The sequence below is a fragment of the Nicotiana tabacum genome, chromosome 5, assembly GCF_000715075.1.
Source record: "Nicotiana tabacum cultivar K326 chromosome 5, ASM71507v2, whole genome shotgun sequence".
Taxonomy (NCBI): Eukaryota; Viridiplantae; Streptophyta; class Magnoliopsida; order Solanales; family Solanaceae; genus Nicotiana; species Nicotiana tabacum.
Genome location: NC_134084.1, coordinates 95920837 through 95942952, shown reverse-complemented (window position 1 = coordinate 95942952; position 22116 = coordinate 95920837). Strand labels below are relative to the sequence as shown.

The 22116-nt window shown below is 33.6% G+C and overlaps 1 protein-coding gene across 1 annotated transcript; it reads left to right on the top strand.

Moving 5' to 3' along the window:
* The first annotated feature begins 3735 nt into the window (after positions 1-3735).
* LOC142180866 (uncharacterized) lies at positions 3736-6041 on the top strand. The gene is made up of 6 exons (XM_075252965.1): positions 3736-4740; positions 4832-4862; positions 4949-5116; positions 5222-5377; positions 5674-5749; positions 5792-6041. The coding sequence occupies exons 1-6, from the start codon at positions 3736-3738 to the stop codon at positions 6039-6041; spliced, it is 1686 nt and encodes a 561-aa protein (XP_075109066.1).
* Positions 6042-22116: the final 16075 nt, after the last annotated feature.

The following is a 22116-nucleotide window of genomic DNA, read 5'->3' as shown; positions in this document are numbered from 1 at the left end:
AGTGCTGAACATAACATTGCGTTAAGTTTGGGTTTGGTCTTACCACTGTTCATGTACGAATTCAGCATTTAAACTTTGTGGATTCAACCTATGTTTTCTATGTTTACCTATATTCTCTATGATTCTTAATTTTTAATAAATATCTAGATTTTTCTTACAAATTATGTAGATTACTCACTCCCACCCTATTATTAGTGCTTTTAATTAAGGGATTCAATTACATTCTTTCCTCTCTTTTTTTCCCTCTCCTCTTCTCTCTCCTTTTTCTTTACATCAAAAATCCCTTAATCTATGCCCAGAATCTCCACCTTCTCTCTTTCCACCATTGCCGATTGTAGACAATAAATTTGCGTCGAGAAAATAAAATCAAGACCGAAAATACTGCAACAATCGTAGTATTCTATTTCAAATATGTGAGTGTACAATCTCTATGAATCCTCTAATTCTTCTTTCCAATAGTAAACAAATTCAAGGGCCTCTGAGCTTGATCTTGAATATGTAGTTGTTGCTACGAATGATGATCTCGAATTCAACTAGCACGAACTTTGATTTGAACTCGTACTCCTTGAATCTTGATTTGTTCTTCGTTCTTGAGCTTGAACTTGATTTCTTGAACGCAAGACTTGTAGAGAAATTTGCAGTGTTTGATCCACGAGCTCTCTCTTGCTTCTTGTTATAACTTCTGGTATTTTTTCTAGGTTATGAAGACTCATATTTATAATTGTGGGAGGGAAGAGTTATGATAAGAACAAACTCTTTCCGACCAATCAAATTGAAGTGCGACAAGGCCGCATTTGATTGGCCAGAACATGCCACTTGCACACATGGCTCAGTTTCATTGACCTTTTAATGTGACTTGGCATGCCTTGTCATTTTGACACGTGGCATGATCCTATTGGCTCTTCTATTTGACTTGGCATGCCACGTCATTTCACGCGTGGCACCAAACTGGGCCTCTAGGAAGATGATATCTTGGGCCTAATGAAGTGGGATCATCATTTGTAGCCTAATTATGTTGGGCTTATTTATATAATTAACTCAATTATATTAGTTCATAATATTTATTTGGACTAGTATATTTAAAATATGGTCCAAATTATTTATTGAATTTAAACTCAATAAATTTTACATGCCTACACCGACAACTTTATATTATTAAAAAATCATCAATTGCATCATTCTTTTGCTGGGAGACTGGACAACACTGAAAATGAAGAAATATTCAGGAATTGTATGATAATTGTCTGATAAATGTATCATAATTGCATTTGAATTGTATCAGATACATCAATGCTTAAAACATAATTGTATCATATTTGTATCACAATTGTATCTATATGGTATATTAATATCCAAAATAATACACGATACAATACTAATAAAATAATATATAATTATCATATATTTGTGATGCAAAATGTGAAATTCGTCACAAACTCACAGCTGCTCGATCGTAATAATATGCAATGAATATACAATTATCATACATTTGTAATATAATTCCTTCACCAATTATGATACATATACAATTATAATACAATCGTGATACATTTCTGAAAAATTGTGATACAATTATGATCTTCATCTTCTTCAAATTTCATCCACAACTCTATATTAAAAATCTATTATAATTGTATTAGTATTGTATCAAGTATTGTTTTGGGTATTGAAGTATCATATACAAGTCACATAGAATAAAAATTTGGAAAGAAATAAAACAAGATTCATAACTTACCCACAACTTGATTCTAAAGCAGTATTCCGAATTTTGTCTGCATTATATCAATAAGAACGAGAGATTTTGGGTGATTAGTAAGAAAGAGGAAATTGGGTTTGAAAAGCTTTGGAAAAGGAAAAGAATCGATAATTTTGGGGGGATAACAGTGACTAGAAAGTCACGGGTTCGAGTCATGGCATAGCTGCCATATGACCAAGAGGTCACGAGTTCGAGCCGTGGAAACAGTCTCTTGTAGAAATGTAGGGTAAGGCTGCATACGATAGACTCTTGTGGTCCGGCCCTTCCCCGGACCCCGCACATAGCGGGAGCTTAGTGCACAGGACTGCCATGAAACAATGGTTATAAAAAATTAAGAGAGATTTTGCGTGATTGTTAAGAAAGAGAGAAAATATTTTTGAAATCATTTGGAAAAGGAATAGAATCTTAAATGTAGGGATATTGGAAATGGGGGGTTGGGTATCATGGAACTAATAGGCTAAATTTAAGGGATCTTGAATTTTCTTCTTTTTATGATTTTGTATATAATTTGTAAATATGGATATACAAAGTAATTAATAAGGAAGCTAAATAAAAGAGGTAAATAGGTTTTTATTATAGTATATCTAGGTTAAAATCCCTTAATGTTTTTAGCATTAAACTCATTATATTTGTAAAGTAACCTTGTTTATATCTACTCTTTGTTGTAACTATAGTGAACTCTTATACATAAATTTATGTTCCGCTTTGAATAATATGATGGTGGATCCGTCGCTGCCACTACTAGGTTACTACTCCCTCCCGTCCACAATAAGTGACTAATTTGCTTTTTTATTTTGGTCCAAAATAAGTGTCCATTTATATAATCAAGAAAAAATTCAATTTATTTTTCTAAAATTACTCTTATGTACGTATCCCTAAAATATCATTTACTCCTCACATTTGAGAAGAGAAGTAAGTGCTACTATTACTATGGTGCAACATTTAATGAAGGGTAGTTTAGTCACACTAACTATTTTTATCTAGAATTTGGTATTTCCTTAATGGGTGTGCTCAAAGCAAATTGGTCACTTATTGTTTTTGGAAGGGAGTATTTTATTCATTTTGTTTTGAACGTTATTGAGATTGTTGCATAAGAACAATTTTTCATTTTGGTGTGTCTTGTATCGTTTGACCGACAATTGTCTTTCTTTGAGTTTCAAGATGTCAAGGTTGCCAAGTTCAAAAATAATTTGGACTAAAAATAATTTAAGTGCACATTAAATAAATGGTATCAAGTTCAAGGAGGTGTTGAGGCTTTAACTGTTGAAGTGCTAAAATGATAGTTGTGTACAGTGAAAATCTGAGAAGCTGAGATAGAGTATTGAGTGACAGGCAGTCACTTTAGCATAATTTTAATTAGAGTCTAGAAGTTAGTTATAACATAATTAGTGTTAGAGTTAATACTAATTAAGTGAGCTAGTTTTGGAGTGTATATATACGTGTATGTATCTGAAAAAGAATTGTTGTAATTAATTTTTCTTTCTCTCAATGCACAAAAAATGCAACTGTCCAGAAGCTTCTCTCCATAGCTTTCATCTTCGTTCTTAGTTGAGCTCAGCATCCACTCAGTAAGGTGGATTTAACATGGTATCAGAGCTGAAGAGAACCGATCAAAGCTGTGTGACTCTGGTTTTAAGAGTTGTTCTATGAAATCGTTGAGAGAAATTTCAATTGTTCTTTGCCTATTCTCAATTCCCCAATTTCTGAGTAAATCGACAATGGCTAAATTGGATATTGAGAATTCGCGACATCCGTTGTATCTACAACCTTCAAATGCACCGAGAAATGTAATAATTTCAGTCCGATTGACTGGGAGCGAGAATTATTCAGTTTGGAGCAAAGCAATGAAGATCGCGTTGAAAGTTAAACGAAAACTAGGGTTCATAAATGGTACATGCACTAAGGATCAATTCACTGATAATCTAGGCGAGGATTAGGAACGTGTCAATGCCACAGTTTTGACTTGGATTATGAACACTATGTCACCAAAATTAGTGAATGGGATAGTCTATGACAGTAATGCTCATGAGGTTTGGACTGATTTACAGGATCGTTTTAACAAAATCAATGGATCAAGGATCTACAATCTTTATCGCAAAATTGCTGCAGTTTCTCAAGGTACCTCCAGTATTTCTGCTTATCATTCTAGACTTAAACTATTGTGGGATGCATATAGTTCTCTTATTCCAAATCTGCTTGTAACTCCTGAAACAAGGGAATTCATAACACACCTAGAACAACAGAAGCTTTTTCAATTTTTGATGAGATTAAATGATAGCTTTAGTGCCATTAGAAGTCAGATGCTACTCTTGTCCCCATCACCAAGTGTGAGTCATGCATATGCTATGCTAATTCATGAGGAAAGCCAAAGGAAAGTCTGTATGACCAATACGCATGTGAATGAGGTGAATGATTCTACTGCCTTAATGAGTTCAAGAGATAATCCACAGAAGGTCAAAAGGTATGGAAATCTATCTTATGAGTATTGTAGAATCAAAGGTCACACTAAGGATACTTGTTATAAGTTGGTGGGCTACCCACCTGGTTTCAAAGGAAAGAAGAAGCATGAATATCGACAAGCCAATGCAGCCATGGTTGATGGATTTCATGCAAAAGATGATATGTTTCAAGCAGCCACATCTGCAGATTCTAATGTGGCAAGACAAGGAATGCACAAATATTTCACTGATGAGCAGTACAATCAGATAATAAAGCTATTGAATCAGGACAAGGGAGAAGAGTTTGCAGCAAATATGGCAGGTAACACTGATTCACAATTGACTCAAACATGTGATATTCCTTGGATCATTGATACAGGGGCAACAAATTATATGACTTCAAACATTAACTTGCTGACTAATATAACTAAATTACCTAACACCAAAGGATGTAATGTTCATCTGCCAAATAGAAAATCAGTACCAGTTGTATACCAAGGAAATTGTAATATTACGGGTGGTGAATCAATTTACAATGTTCTGTGTGTACCTGAAATACAACTTACTATCAATTTCAAATTTGACTAAGGAACTATTTTGCTCAGTGCTTTTCTTTCCATCATTCTGTGTATTTCAGGACCTACGCATTGGAAAAGTGAAGGGGATTGGTAAAGAAAGGGTGGTATTTACCTGCTATTACTAGATGGATCAAGTGAAAATAAGCTCAGATAACATATTGGGAGTTGTTTGGCAGAAGATCCTACAGCTGACAATAATGTGTGGCACAGAAGGCTTGGACATGTACCAGCCAGAGTAATGAGGCAGCTGGCTTTCATGAAGAACAAGATGTCTATAGATTACAATTTCAATAAATGCACTGTACATCCATTATCAAGACATCCTAGGAAGCCCTTTCCTCTAAGTATAACTAGAGCAGGAATATTTTTCAATTAGTGCATGTAGATATCTGGGGACCCTACAAGGTGCCTACTTCTAATGGAAATAGATATTTTTTTGACATTTGTAGATGATCATTCAAAGATGATTTGGGTGTTCTTAATGAAGTTAAAAAGTGATACAATTGTGCTTCAAAAGCCTTTTATCAAAATGGAAAATGTGCAGTTTAATCATAATGTTAAATGTTTTAGAACTGATAATGGAGCTGAGTTCTTCATCTCTGAATGTACAACTTTTTTATCAGACAATGGGATACTACATCAGAGTAGTTGCCCACACACTCCACAATAAAATAGAGTGGTGGAGAGGAGACACAACATATCTTAGAAGTGGCAAGAGCACTGAGGTTCCAAGGTGGTATACCACTATATTTCTGGGGAGATTGTGTATTAGCAGCTGTGTATTTGATAAATAGGCTGACATCCTCTGTGCTAGGAGGAAAATCACCATATGAGGTCTTTCACAAATCACCACATTCACTACTGTACCTAAGAGTTATTGGCTGTTTTTGTTTTGCTACAGTCACCAGCCAGAATGATAAACTTCTACCTAGGGCAATAGCAGCAGTCCACATGGAATATTCAACATCTCAAAAGGGGTAAAAATTATACATTCTCAAGGACAAGAAGTTTTTTGTCAGCATGGATGTTATATTTAGAGAGGATGTATTCCCATTCATGATAATGAAAGAAGGAAGAAGTCCTCCATTGTTCTTTGAAAAAACTAGACAATATGCAATAGAACAACATGCATCTCCACAACAACATACTCATGTTCAGGAAATGCAGGATCCTGCTCAAGAAATGGGACAACCACATGCTGAAAATGAAGATTCAATTCCCCAGCTAGATGACTTATCCAGCAGTGATAATGGGAAGGTTCTACTTTAACAGTCACATCAGGCAGCAGAAGTGGAACATGAGGATATATCACATATGCAGCTTAGAAGAACCAACAGAGGGTCTAAACCACCAATCTGGACCAAGGATTACATCTGCCCAACTATGAAGCCTTCTTATTCTACTTGCCTATATCCTATGTCCAACTATCTAGGGTATGACACATTAAGTACTGCCTATTAGAGTTATCTTACTACAATGACATCAGATGTTGAACCTACATCCTATCATCAAGCAATGAAGGATCAGAAATGGATAGATGTTATGCAAGCTGAAATAAGTGCACTAGTGAGCAATAAGACATGGGAGGTGGTTCCTATTCCCAAAGGCAAAGTTCTCATTGGTTGCAAATGGGTATACAAAATCAAGCATAAGTCAGATGGAATAATATAGAGATACAAAGCTAGATTGGTTGCTAAAGGATACAATCAATAAGAAAGGTTGGACTATTAGGAAACATTCTCTCTTATAGTCAAAATGGTAACTATTAGGACTGTAATTGTATTAGCATCTATAAATCAATGGCCATTGTTTCAGATGGATGTTCACAATACCTTTATTCAAGGTGACCTTGAGGAGGAGGTATACATGCAACTACCTCCTGGATTTGGTAGCTAATGGGGGAATACAGGATGTAGACTACTCAAATCTTTAGATAGCCTCAAACAAGCATCTAGATAGTGGAACCTTAAACTTACTAATGCACTCCTACAGGCTGGTTTCATACAAAACAAGCATGATTATTCTCTATTCAATCTGAAGAAGCACAACAGATAGGTTATAATACTTGTGTATGTGGATGACCTTCTCATTACAGGTGATGATGCTGGTCTCATTCAGGAAGCAAAGAACACTTTACAAAACAACTTCAAGATGAAGGACCTAGGGACTCTGAAATACTTCCTAGGAATAGAGGTGTGCAGATCACGAAAGGGAATCTTGCTCTGCCAAAGAAAATATGCCCTGGATCTGATTGTAGAATTAGGATTGTCAGGTTCTAAACCTGCATTAACTCTTATGGAGCAGAACAAGAAACTTACCACTACTGAATATGATGAGCATTGTGACATCGTGATGATACAACATTGAAAGATGTAAGAGAGTACCAAAGATTGTTTGGGAAGCTACTCTACTTGACATTAACCAGGACAGACATAACATATAGTGTGCAGACCTTGAGCCAATTCATGTAATCTCCTAAGAAGTCACACTTTGAAGCAGCTTACAGAATTGTGAAGTATGTAAAAAATGAGCCAGGATTAGGAGTGTTGATGAGTGCAGAAAAGAGTACAACCTTAATAGCATTTTGTGATACAGACTAGGCAAGTTGTCCAAATTCAAGGAAATCAGTAACAGGGTATTTGGTGAAGTTGGGGAACTCCTCGATAGCTTGGAAGTCAAAGAAATAAAATACAGTAGCAAGAAGATCAGTAGAGTCAGAATACAGGAGCATGACTCTGACAATAGCTGAACTTATGTGGTTACTAGGTTTACTCAAAGAGTTGGAAATCAATATTGATGCCCCAATACAGTTGTTCACAGACAGCAAGGCAGCAATGCATATAGCTAACAACCCTATGTTTCATGAAAGAACAAAATATATAGAAGTTGATTGCCATTTCATAAGAGAAAAGATGCAGTAAGGCATGGCACATCCTGAGTATGTGCCAACAGAAGAGCAAGAGGCAGGCATTTTAACAAAGGGACTTGGAAGTGTGCAACACTATCATTTGTTGTCCAAGATATGATTGTTGAATATCTTTACACCACCTAGCTTGAAGAAGGGTATTGAAGTGCTAAAATGACAGCTGTGTACAATGAGAAGTTGAGACAGAGTATTGAATGACATGCAGTCATTTTAGTATAGTTTTAATTAGAGGTTAGAAGTTAGTTATAACAAAATTAGTGTTAGAGTTAGTATTAATTAAGTGAGCTAGTTTTGGAATGTATATATACGTGTATATATCTGTAAGGATCAGTTGTTGTAATTGATTTTTCTTTCTCTCAATACATAGAAAATGCAATTGTCCAGAAGTTTCTCTCCATAGCTTTCATCTTCGTTCTTATGTGAGCTCAACATCCACTTGGTAATGGTGGATTTAACATTAACTATGACTGAATCAGATAGGAGATTTTAGTTCTGAATCTTCTGATTCATGAAAAGTTGATAAGAATTTTAAAAGTTAATTTCGAAGTAGCTATGCCGGAAGGAGTGATATTCATTCTTTACTTAGAAAGATAATATGTGGAGAACTTTTTTTATGCAATGCAAATTGCAAGAGATTAATAGTTTGTTCGGCCAAATTTCGTTTTGACCGAAAATGAAAATGCCTTTCTTTTTTTTCAAAAGTATTTTTTTTCCAAATTTAAGGTGTTGGCCAAGCTTTTAGAAGGAAAAAAAAATATTTTTGAGTAGAAGCAGAAATAATTTTTGAGAAGTCGAAAAAAAAGTTTCTTACCAAAAATACTTTTTTGAAAAGCACTTTTGAAAAAATAATACTAGAAGCACTATTTAAAAGCTTGGTTACTAACTAATTGCGGCACAAAAGTATTTTTCAAATTAATAAGTCAAACACAAACTGTTTCTCACTATAAATACTACTCCATTTTGAAAAACACTTTTCAAAATAAGTTGATTTTAGAAGCTTGGCCAAACAGGATATAAGTGTAAAGCAATCAAGGGAGGAGGTAGAAGTCTAAGTACGGATTCGGATGAATCTAATACTCCCTCCATTCATTTTTACTTGCCATGTTTTGACTTTTCACGCCCCTTAAGAAATAATAAATAAAGTCCATAATTTATCATGATACCCATATTAATTGATGCATATTTTATTGGATTTGAAAAATGATTTGAAATGAGTAATAAATAATGTGGGTATAATAGAAAAAAATTGTCTTCTCTTGATATGCGCAAAGTGACAAGTAAAAATGAAAATCTATTTTTAGTATACATGCCAAGTAAAAGTGAACGGAGGGAGTACTTTTTTTTAAACAATATATTTCTGTTAAGAAATTTATTAACTATGCACTCTTATTATATTAAGGAAAAATTTCATATAAGAACAACTGAAATCCCTGCTTTTCAATTTTATAGCCCATATTTCAATTTACAACCAACTAGCCCAAAAATAATAGGCTAAGATTCAACATCCAACTCCAATAGGTTCTCAAAATTACTATTTAATTTTTAAAAAGGATTGCTCAAGCTTTTAAGTTAATTTTTGAATCAGTAACTGTAACTCAAATATATTAGTTCAACAAACCAAATCCATTTAGATAGTGAAAATTAGATTTTTAACAAGCTTAAATATGTGGGTTTAGATTCCGAATTTGATTTTGTGAGAAATTTGGAGTGGGTATTATCTAGAATTGTTAGAAATAATATAAGGAGGTTGTATATAAAATTTGAAGTCATTTACTGGAGATTTGGACTGATTTTGAGCAAAAATTGCAACTGAAAATCGTGGAAAAAATTCGTCTACAGACGCTTGTATAAAAGACTATAAAAATATATAATAGTGTATAAGATGTGTTTATACACTCGTATACACTTTTATACAAGATCATACATAATTATACCAAAACTGACTTCGTCTTCTTCCTTGCGTTTTTTCTGAAATTTAACTCAAATCTTGCTCAAATCTACTCCAAATCACTTCAAATTTAAATTTTGAACTCTTTTTAATATTTTCAATCAATTGGAACAACACCCAATCCATCTAACAAACTTAAAAAATCTTATTTTTGAAAGCAAAACTTTGAATGACCTTCAATGGTGGAATGTTGAATGTTCAATTTTCTTACATTGCAACCAGGTGACACATGGAAGCAGTAATGGCGGATGTCCCCTTGAAGCATATGTAGAAGATGTGAGAAGAAAATAGAGTGAAAGCAATGGTTGTGACAACATAGATTTAACTCCATGGCTTTTAGAAGCAATGGTTGTAAAGAAATAGATTTTGAATTTGTTAGTGCTTTCAAAGTATGTACAATATAAGCTAGGTCGGGTAAAACTTAAAAATATGGGCCATTTTTATTATGGTGTGAAGTCAAGTATATTTTCTTGTAATTTTTCTTTTAGAATCCAATTATTAATAATTAAAGTTATCATTCTAAACTTCAAAACTCATAAAATTGAAATTTTAATTCCGCATCCAAAAGCAATTAAAGCCTTTTCCCGTGAATATGACCAAAATATTAATTTACACAACACGGAAAGGTGCATAACAGAGAAAGAGAGTCAATTACTCAAATGGTCACTCAACTATCCCAAATTGTCTCCTAAAGTCACTTTTCTTTCGTTTGTAACAACAAAGCCACTAAACTATGCATATTGCACTCAGAAGGTCACTCAACTAGATTTTTCAAATTTTGGATTGCCAAATACCTATTCTACCCTCTAAATTATAAACATTTATCTTCTTTTTATTTTATATTTAACTTTTATTATTAACAACAAATTTCAAAAATGTATTTATATAATTCAGAGTGAAAGAAAATAAAGGTTGTAATGCACATAATACAAAAATAATTATTTAAATAAAAGTATTTTTATAATATACATTATATATTCTTGAAAATTATGCTCAATTATATCATTATGTTTCTACCAACTTTCCGACGACACAAAGTTATGTCACCGGAAAGCAGATGGACTATTTGTATAGGGTAAAATATGTTATGTTAAGTTGTGCATGGAATATATATAATATAATTGAGCATAATTTTCAAGAATATATAATGTATATTATAAAAATACCTTTATTTAAATAATTATTTTTATATTACTTGTATGGAATATATATTTTACAACTTCTATTTTCTTTCATTCTACTACAACAACAATAACAAACCCAGTTTGACCCCATAAATGGGGTGTGGGGAAGGTAGTGTGAACGCAAACCTTACTGCTACCGCATTTTCTTTCATTCTAAATTATGTAAATAAATTTTTGAATTTTTGTTGTTAATACTAAAATTATTATTACTAACAAATTATTCTAATTAATTTTCTTACTATGCTCATTATTTTGTTGTTCCAGCATTATATATGCTTAAATACTTTTTATTTTTTTAATTTGTAAATAATATTTATTTATTCTATGGGTAAGTCCATAATGTAAATTAAAAAGAAAAAAAAATCATAATATTAAAAAGTTTAAAAAAAATAAAAATAAGATAAATGTTTATAATTTAAAGGGTAAAATAGGTATTTGGCAATCCAAAATTTGTAAAATCTAGTTAAGTGACTTTCTGAGTGCAATAGACATAGTTCAGTGACTTTGTTGTTATAAACGAAAAAAAAGTGACTTTAGGTGATAATTTGGGATAGTTGAGTGATCATGTGAGTAATAGACTCAAGAGAAAAGAAAAGGACAATTCCTTTCAAGTAAAATTGGTCGTTAAAGCCTTCAAAGGACAACATAGAGTAAGTGGACAGCAATTAGAGCCACTACTTTTTTTTAGAAATCGTAAGTTGTAAGCCTCGAAAAGTCAATTAATGTTATAAGCAGACCTAACGTATGTCTAATTCTCTTAATTGTAGACAAAAGTTAATACTGGGATATTCTACACCACATTAAAACAATTTTGCTTGGTCAATCTTGGGTAGCCTGATTTGACTTACTCCAATAGAATAAAATTTCGCTGAAAACAGAAAAGTATTATTGAATTGTTGAGACTCGGCATGTGCGCAGCTAGCTGCCTTGCCTCAAAGTCAAATTTTGTTTGTTTTCAAAAAAAAAAACATGTTTTATAATTATTTTTTAATATTGTGGTTTGTTCTTTTATCTTTCATCAGAAAGCCATCCTAATTGACCAAAAGGATGTAAACTTTGAAGATTAAATTTGTCTCCCTAGTGTCAGAAATTGAACAACTTTCACATTTTTTTTTAGATTTTGATTTAATATTACGGTTTTGCCCTTATTTTGAAAGGAGCTCAGCCTTGAGGATAATTTTTAAAATGCAAAGTTGAAGGATAAATTTAAATTTCAAGAATTTGGACATGTAAAGTTTATTAATTTTATATTGAAACTCAAATTTGCTAATGACATGAGCATCAATACAAAAGAGAAACGGAGGACAAAATTGAGTAATTTAGAGCCTTATTGCTTATTAGGATCTGAGTCAATATCAAAATCAAGTAATCCATAATCAGAACCTTATTGCTTATTAAGATCTCCATTTTCCTTTTACCATTCATGCCACTTATTTCCTCAATGATATTTTAATTTTAATATTATTAGATGAGCGATAATCCAATAATTTTACCCCAAAAAGGGGGAAAAAAGCCATAAAACGGATAGAAATGAGTGTTTTTTCATTATTCGACTGCAAACTTGTACGACACATCAAATAAAATCTGATGCCTCCTAATCCTAAATATATTTATATAATCATCAAAAAAAAAAAAAAAAAAAGCCGCAATAGAAGAACAGAGAGCAAACACGAAAGAGTACTTAATCTTACAATAAATGTATGATTAAAGACTTCTTTCCGTAGGACTTGAAATAATTTGATCTTGATTTTGCTTCTGTTTTGGGATAGGAACCAAAGCAAGTAAAGAAGAAGAAGAAGAAGAAGAAGAAGAAGAAGAAATGGCTTTGAGAGTCTTGTTAACAGTTTTGCCCTGTGGTTTCGAATCATCTAGAGATTCATCACTCTTTCTTGTCTTGATTAAGAGATTCTGCTGAGATATGTTGTCTCCACTCACTGTTTTCTGAGCTGGGAAAAAGAAATCTGTTGGGAAGAAATTGTATTGAAGACCAGCCATCAAAGTCTCAAAAATCGTTGTGTTTTGTTTTGTGTCTTTTGGGTTGTGACCAAATTACATATGCTATTTCACTTATTTATAGACACTTAAGAGACCCACTAGGGTTTTGAAAAGTCATTACCCTTAAGTTAGGTTTTTCTTTTTAAATAATTATTTTCGTTTTCCTTTAACTGTCTTTTGTTCCTAGAAAAAATATTGGAAATATTACGCGACACATCAAATATTTATACTGTATTTATCATAAGCATAGTTATACTTTTAGCAGATTTACCATTTGTAATTATATTTAAATTTTATAGCAAATTCATGAAATAAGAGATTAATTGTTTTGAACTGAAATAAGAGAGCAACAAGCTCTCGTAGCTAGGCTGGTTAGAGCGCCTCCTTAGCTAGCAAAGGTCCTGAGTTTGAATCTCAACAAGAACATTTTATTTATTTGTATTTCTGTATTTTGCCTTAGTTGTATTCGTTGTGATGCAGATTGTATCTTTGTATATATCCCTGTATATATTTGATACAAGTAAGTTAGTAATAATTGAACAGTAGCTACGAATGGTAATTAGGCAAATTATAATTATTAGGCTCTAAACTATAGTGGTTTATGAAAATTTCTCAAAAATATTCGAGGGTTATTAGTCCACCCAGAGACGAATCTAGAATTTAAGTTACATGGATTCAAACCAATTATATTTTTTAAGGTTGGCTTCATATCTACTACTATTTCTTATCATTTTGTGAATTTTTACGCATAAATTTATACTCTGCGTCGAAAGTACGGGGTTCAAATGACCCATATGTTCAACTGTTCAAGCTGCATCCGCCCCTTAGTCCATCTAACTGCAGGAAAATGGAATTTCAATTTTGCTTGTTGAAATGAATGGTCCAATTTATGGGCTTGATTGGACCTACTAGTGACACATTGCGCAAGCAATATAAGTCAAACGGTCAAAATAAGCAGCTATTCCCTCCCTTTTTTCATAATAATCGTTTTGATAAATTGAATTTGCTTGAAAATATTTAATGGTTTTAATATTAATTATAAATCATCTTTTGTCTCTCAAATCTGCTTTTACTATTCGAATTAATATAGTGTTAATTAAATTAGATATATAAGAAAATAAGTAGTAGTTATTTAGATTAATACACTTATAATTAAAATTATTAAACTTATTTGGTAAGTGTACAAAACCTTTTAAATACAAATAATATTGATGTAGATTAAACTTATTTAGTAAGTGTACAAAAACTTGAAAATGATAGGAGCAAACCTATTGTTGTATGTGAAAGTAGACAAAACAAAAGAAAGAAAAATAAAAAAGAGACGAAAACATGATATAAACGCTTACATCGACATTCTTGTGATTTAAACGCTTACCTCGGCATTCTTATGATGTAAGCGCTTACATCGGCATTCTTATGATGTAAGCGCTTACCTCGGCAGGACATTCAAATGCCTATAAATAGGGGTCTATATTTTCATTTGTAGATCATCCCAAAAATTCTACTTTCTCTCTTCAATTAATAAAGAGTTATTCTTTATGTGACCGTGGAGTAGGCAAAAATTGCCGAACCACGTAAATCGTGTTTTGTCTTGTCTTGTGCAATTTATTGTTTTTCTCTCTTAAATATTCTTTTCCTTCTATTAGTCTGACACACTTCCCAACAACTGGTATCAGAGCACAGACAGTATAATTCTGGTAGAAAAGTATAGTATTGGTGCAGGTACTATTCACAAGAATAGTGCGACACTATTGATCAACGTACTATTCACATAAATTTTTTGTGAAAAATGGCATCGGAAGAAGGGAAGGTTAAGATTGACAAGTTCAATGACAAAGATTTTGGATTCTGGAAAATGCAAATAGAGAATTATTTGTACCAGAAAAAATTACACTTACCTCTGACCGACATGAAACTAGAGACTATGGACAAAGCAGATTGGGATCTATTAGATCGCCAAGCTCTTGGTGTGATTCGTTTGACGCTAACACGAAATGTGACGTTTAACATCATTAACGAGAAGACCACTGCAGGCCTGATGAAGGCGTTATCAAATATGTACGAGAAGCCATCTGCTTCAAATAAAGTCTATTTAATGCGTCGATTGTTCAACTTAAAGATGACAGAAGGTGGATCAGTCACGAAACATATCAATGAGTTTAATATAATATTAACTCAGTTGAGTTCTGTTAATATAACAATTGATGACGAAATCAGGGCGTTGATTCTACTATCATCTCTACCGGAGAGTTGGTCTGCAATAGTAACTACAGTTAGCAGTTCATCAGGAAGTACCAAACTCAAATTGAATGATATTAGAGACTTGGTTCTAAGCGAAAATATTCGCCGAAGAGAATCAAGTGATTCCCTAGGATCTGCTTTTGGTACCGAAAGCATAGGAGAATCAACCAAAGAGGACAGAGTTATGGTCGTGGCAGATCAAAGTCAAGGAGAAAAGGACAATCTAAAAGTTGCAAGGACATTACTTGTTGGAATTGCGATAAAAAAGGGTCAGTACAGTAGCCAGTGTAGAGAACCAAAGAAGAAGAATGAAGAAAATTCAGGAAATGTAATTGCTGAACAAGTCGGTGATGCACTAATTTGTTGTGCAGACAGTCCAGTCGAATCTTGGATTCTAGACTCAGATGCATCCTTTCACTCTACATCATGCAAAGAATTATTACATAATTATATTGCTGGAAAATTTGGGAAAGTTTATCTAGCAGACGGCGAACCTCTCAACATTGCCGGAAAAGGTGAAGTTCATATAAAGACTTCACAAGGCACGCTATGGAAATTACAAAATGTACGACATGTTCCTGGCCTCAAGAAAAATCTAATATCTATGGGTCAGATTGACGGTGAAGGATATACAACAACATTCGGCAACGGATCGTGGAAGATAACCAAAGGGAATTTGATTGTGGCACGAGGCTTCAAAAGGGGAACACTGTATGCAACTGCAATACAAAGAGATACTATAGCAATAGTTGATCATGGTCATGATACAACATTGTGGCACCGGAGGCTCGGGCATATGAGTGAGAAGGGAATGAAGCTTTTGTCATCCAAAGAAAAGTTGCCAAACCTAAAACATGTTGAATTAGGTTTGTGCGAAGATTGCATTTACGGGAAACAAAAGAGAGTTAGTTTCTCAAAGGTGGGAAGGACGCCAAAGAAAGAGAAGCTGGAACTAGTGCATACAGATGTGTGGGGACCAACTCCTGTAACTTCTCTAGGAGGCTCACGCTATTATGTCACTTTCATTGATGATTCCACAAGAAAGGTATGAGTTATTTTCTGAAAAATAAATCTGATATGTTTGTTACCTTTAAAAGATGGAAAGCTGAAGTTGAAAATTAGACAAGTCTAAAGTTAAAATGTCTGAAGTCTGAAAATGGAGGAGAGTATGATAGCCAAGAGTTCAAAGCATTTTGTTTGGAGAATGGGATCAGGATGATCAAGACAGTTCCTGGAACACTGGAACAAAATGGAGTTGCTGAGAGGATGAACAGAACCCTGAATGAATGAGCCAGAAGTATGAGAATACATTCTCGATTGCCGAAGTATTTTTGGGCCGAGGCTATTAACACGGCAGCTTATCTCATAAATAGGGGACCCTCTGTACCACTGAATTTTGAAATTCCTGAGGAGGTATGGACAGGAAAGGAGGTAACTCTCTCACATCTGAAATTTTTTGGTTGTGTTGGTTATGTGCATGTAAACTCTAATGATAGAGATAAGCTTGACCCTAAAGCAAAAAAATGTTTCTTTATTGGCTATGGTGATGATATATTTTGGTTATCGGTTTTGGGATGATCAGAATAGAAAGATCCTAAGACACAGGAATGTCACATTTAATGAAAAAGTAATGTACAAGGACAAGCTTGAAGTAGAACCAACCAACACCAGCAAACAGACAATGTCTGAAACAGTTGAGTTAGAAGAAATCTCAGAAAATGAAGTGGCTAGAGGGATTACAACTGATTCTGAAATTGAAGATGAAGAACCAGAAGCCGAATTTGAAGAAGAACTAAAAGCCAAACCTGGATCAGAACCAGAACTGGAACCAGAGATAGAATCAAATGCAGAACCAAATCTGGAATCAGGACCTGAATCAAATTCGGATTTTGTTACTCATGAACCTACATTGAGAAGATTTAAAAAAGTCACAAATAATCCAAATAGGTTAACTCTCTCTCTTCACTATTTACTTCTAACTGATGATGGAGAACCAAAGCATTTTATTGAAGCAATGCAGGTGATAGACTCTGATAAGTGGAAGCTAGCCATGAAAGAAGAGATGAATTCTCTTCAAAAGAATAAAACATGGATACTTACGGAGTTACCAAAAGGAAAGAAGGCATTGCAGAACAAGTGGGTGTACAGAGTCAAGGAAGAGCATGATGGTAAGAAGAGAAACAAAGCACGATTAGTAGTAAAAGGCTTTTAGCAGAAGGAAGGAATTGACTGCACCGAGATATTCTCTCCTGTAGTTAAATTAACTACTATCAGGTTGGTGCTAAGTATCGTAGCTGCAGAAAATTTGCATTTGGAGCAGCTAGATGTTAAAACCGCTTTCTTGCATGGTCACCTTGAAAAAGACATCTACATGAAACAATCTGAAGGTTTTCAAGTTTCTGGTAAAGAAAACCTTGTGTGTAAGTTGAAGAACAGTTTGTATGTTTTGAAACAAACTCCCTGACAATGGTACAAGAAATTTGATGGATTCATGCATAAAAATGGTTTCACACGATGTGAGATAGATCATTGCTATTATATCAAAAATCTTGATGAATCCTATATCATTTTGCTGTTGTACATTGATGATATGCTAATTGCAGGATCTAGCATAAATGAGATCAATTTGGTTAAGCAACAACTGACAGAGGAGTTTGAAATGAAAGACTTAGGATCAACTAAGCAAATGCTTGGGATGAGAATTAGCAGAAACAGGTCGGAAGGAACCTTAAAATTGTCTCAAGAAAAGTACATACAAAAGGTACTAAGCAGGTTCAGTCTTCATGATGCAAAGACCAGAAGCACTCCACTCGAAAGCCATCTAAATCTGTCAAAGGACCAATTACCTAAGACAGATGAAGAAAGGAAGTACATGCCCAAAGTTTCGTATGCTTCAGCAGTAGGAAGTTTGATGTATGCTATGGTTTGCACTAGACCTGACTTAGCCCATGCAGTTGGAGTTGTCAGTAGATACATGTCAGATCCAGGAAAGGAGCATTGGGAAGGTGTAAAATGGATATTGCGATATCTCAAAGGCACATCAGGTATGACACTTTGTTTTAAAAAGAGCAATATTATCTTACAAGGTTTTTCTGATGCAAATTTAGGCGGCGATTTGGATAGTCGAAAAAGTACCACGGGCTACATGTTCACCTTGGGTGGTACTGCTGTTAGTTGGATGTCTAGACTTCAGAAAAGTGTTGCTCTATCTACCACTGAAGCAGAGTACATGGCAATCTCAGAAGCTGGAAAAAAGATGATTTAGCTCAAGAATTTTCTTAAAGAGCTAGGTAAAGAGCAGGACAATTGTGAGCTTTTCAGCGATAGCCAGAGTGCAATTCATCTTGCCAAGAATCCAGTGTTTCATGCATGATCGACGCATATCCAGTTGAGGTATCATCATATCCGATAGTTGATAAATGAAGGAACTTTTTCCCTGCAGAAGATACCAGGATCAAAGAACCCGTCAGACATGTTGACCAAAGTTGTCGGTGTTGACAAACTGAGGCTGTGCGCTGCCTCAGTTAGCCTTCAAGACTGATAGCGTGAAGGCACCACCAGAGAATAGCAATTTTTTTTCTTGATGTAACATAGGTTTTGAGGGGGAGATTGATAGGAGCAAACCTATTGTTGTATGTGAAAGTAGACAAAACAAAAAAAAATCAAAAAGAGATGAAAATATGATGTAAGCGCTTACATCGACATTCTTGTGATGCAAGCGCTTACCTCGGCATTCTTATGATGTAAGAGCTTACATCGGTATTCTTATGATGTAAGCACTTACCTCGGCAGCGCATTCAAAGGCCTATAAATAGGGGTCTACATTTTCATTTGTAGATCATCCCAAAACTACTTCTTTCTCTCTTTAATTAATAAAGAGTTATTCTTTGTGTGACCGTGGAGTAGACAAAAATTGTCGAACCACGTAAATCTTGTCTTGTCTTGTGCAATTTATTACTTTTCTCTCTTAAATATTCTTTTCCTTCTATTAGTCTGACACGCTTCCCAACAGAAAATACTAATAGTAAAATATTTTTACTATTTTACGTGGAAATTATTGTTCGGATGGTTTAAGCAGATTCAATTTTTGCAAATGGACTCGAGTTCGAATCCGAGTTTGGCATTATTAGTTTCTTTTTCACTTTTTCTAAATGCGGGTAGCTTTTCTGTCCATCCTTCTCTATTTTCACCTGTGCTAAACCAAGGAAATCTTCTGAGTCCTCCTCATTATTGGCCTGCACCTCTTCTTCGGATGCTTTATCTTTTATTTTAATTTAATTTCTTTTCATAGTTTTGGAACTTTTTATATGGAATTATTAATTTAGTTTAGTTTGTAGCTCTCTTCTGTTGCTTTTGTTAATAGTTAGAAGTTAAATTAAATTAATAAATAAATAGAGTTTTAGTATTTTAATATAGATCAAATTGATATTTGTTATAGTAAAATTTGTAACTTTTTTTGAAGTTTAATAGATTATTAGATTTGTAAAGGTAAATAGATCCGTTGTTACGATTTAGATAAATTTATAATTTGTTTTGGCTTGGAAACAAAACAAAGAACATTGGGCCATTTTTTTAAAGCTTTTGGTAAGAACCAAAATAAAGAGGCCTAGGTAAACCTCGTTTCCTTGTTAACTTAATATCGCGTTTAATGTTGATATTTGTTGAGGACTTTAATATATATTTGAATCCGCTTGCATAAAATTCTCGGTCCATTACTCACTATTTGGCTCTACTCGTGATTTCTTGCGCAAGCAATACATGTCAAAGTAAGCAACTACCGCCTCCATTTTTTAAAACTAATAGTTTTAACAAATCAAATTTGATTTAAAGTATTCAAGTTTTAAAAAATAGTAAATTATTTATTCTTATTTTCTCAAATGTATTGTTATTGTTCAAATTAATGTACTGTTAATTAAAATAAATATCTAAGAAAACAAATAATACTTTAAACAAATACTCTTCTAAATAAAACTATTAATTTTTATTTACTTAGTATATAAAATTTTAAAAAAAACAAATAATATCGATCGAGATGATATTATTTCTTGGGGTTGGCCAAAAGCAGACATGAATAAATCATGATGGTGACTGGCAATTCCATGAGAGCCCTTAACAAAAAACGTTTTTTATTTCTTTCACAAATAATTGAATAAGATTCTTAGCCAACCACTTGACAAGTCACCTGAGCAATCATAGTCCACTTTCGTAATTTACGTCTTCTTTCAATTAGGTAGTTGGGCATGTGCTCAGTGCGAATATGAAATCATGCTCTTTTTGATTCTTTGACAGATACTTTTAACGAACTCTGCTTATTGTAATGGCTGAACTTTAGGCTTCATATTTGGACCAAAATAAAGATTCTCTTCCCACTTGCGTTTTCCTTTTACTGGCCAAATAGATTAAATAATTGAACTTTTAAAACAATATAAAAGGTGGTTTTTTCTCGGTTGGATTTTTTTTTTGAGGGGGAGGGGGGCGGGGAGGATCCAGTGGCGGAGGCAGGACTTCTGCTAAGGGGTTCAAAAAAGGATAAGTTAAATTTTTTAAAGAGATTGCGGCTAGTGAGAATTGAATCAATGACCTCATAATTATTAGAGAATTTTTCATAAAGCACCATCTTTTTGGTCTAATTAGTCATTTATAGATACCCTTTGCTATTTTACGTGTTATAGATACCTTTTATGTTTTTATACAATGTATTTCATGTATTTAAGCTGTTGTATTCATTAATAGAACCAAAAATATAGGCATAAAATCTGGAATTCCAGCTAAGTTTAACATGCATTTAGCTGTATTCAAGTGACATTAACATTAAATACAGTAACGTATTTGCGCTAAAAACGGAAGGAAATAAAATCACATGATATTCTCCTAATTTAACTCAACGAACTAAAACGATCCCTCATTAATCTGTATTTGAAAGATACATAATAAGATTATAGCTGAATAAAGAGAAATACATATGAATAATACAGTTGAATACAACAAAATACACCTTAATTCATATGAATAAAACACTTGATTACAACAAAAATACAACTGAATAATCTCTTGAATGCAACAAAATACAACTAACTTCTGCTGAATAAAATAGTTGAATATAACTAACTACAACTGAAAACAGTTGTATAAAACACTTGAATACAACTAACTATTGCTGAATAAAATAGTTTAATACAACTGATTAAACCTGAATACAAGTGAATACAGCTGAAGAATACATTCGAATACAACTGAATACAAACAGGCGATTTGGGCGATCTAGAGAGAGAAACAGCCCTATGGCTTCGCCGGCCGGCGGCCAGCCATTAATTCCGGCTGGTCAGCCCCCTAACACATCTACAAAAATTGAAAAGGTACGTGAAAAGGAATCTTTCCATGTTATCCTCTTGGAAAAGTCTTCGGGGATGTCTCCGAACAAGACGCATTTGCCGCCGTCCGTGAAGCCTTTCGCCTCGGAGTCAATTTCTTTGATACTTCCCCGTACTCAATCTCTCTCCTTCTCCTCATTTTCTTTGATAACAGATGCAAAGAGATATGTCACACTCACTGCATTGGACTCTTCCACATATATGTAATTGATGATTCTGATAGTTTAAGGATTGAAAATTGAGAATTTGGGTGGGAGAAGAGTTAAGAAACTAGGGTTTGTGGGAGAAGAGAGTCTGGTTGTATGCAAACAGAGAGAGATTGTATTGGGGTTTGCAGATACGCGGTAATTATGTGAGAGAAAATACAAAAAGGGAGAGAAAAAATAATATTTAGCATATATGGTGCCTTAATTGTAGGATGTAACTATATTTAGATTTTTTGCTATAAAAGATAAAAGGTATTTATAGGATGTAATATTTTAAAATGGTATTTATTTAAAATAAATATGGTACTAAGGTTTTCTAGAGGGTGTAAAATTTCCTAATTATTATGAGGTCCCTTGACCACTAAGCCATGCTTTTGAGCTATGCGAAGGGGATTCAAAACATAATATATAGAGGTAAAAATCAAATTTTATCTTATATACATAGTGTAATTTTTTGACGAAGGGGGTTCGAG

What these genes read in the sequence shown, in the direction of transcription:
- LOC142180866 (XM_075252965.1), top strand. Translation starts at nt 3,736, where the DNA reads ATGTCACCAAAATTAGTGAATGGGATAGTCTATGACAGTAATGCTCAT. An exon ending in TAGGAAGCCCTTTCCTCTAA is followed by an intron (nt 5,117 to 5,221) that starts GTATAACTAGAG and finishes TGACATTTGTAG; the next exon opens with ATGATCATTCAAAGATGATT. An exon ending in TATTCAACATCTCAAAAGGG is followed by an intron (nt 5,750 to 5,791) that starts GTAAAAATTATA and finishes GTTTTTTGTCAG; the next exon opens with CATGGATGTTATATTTAGAG.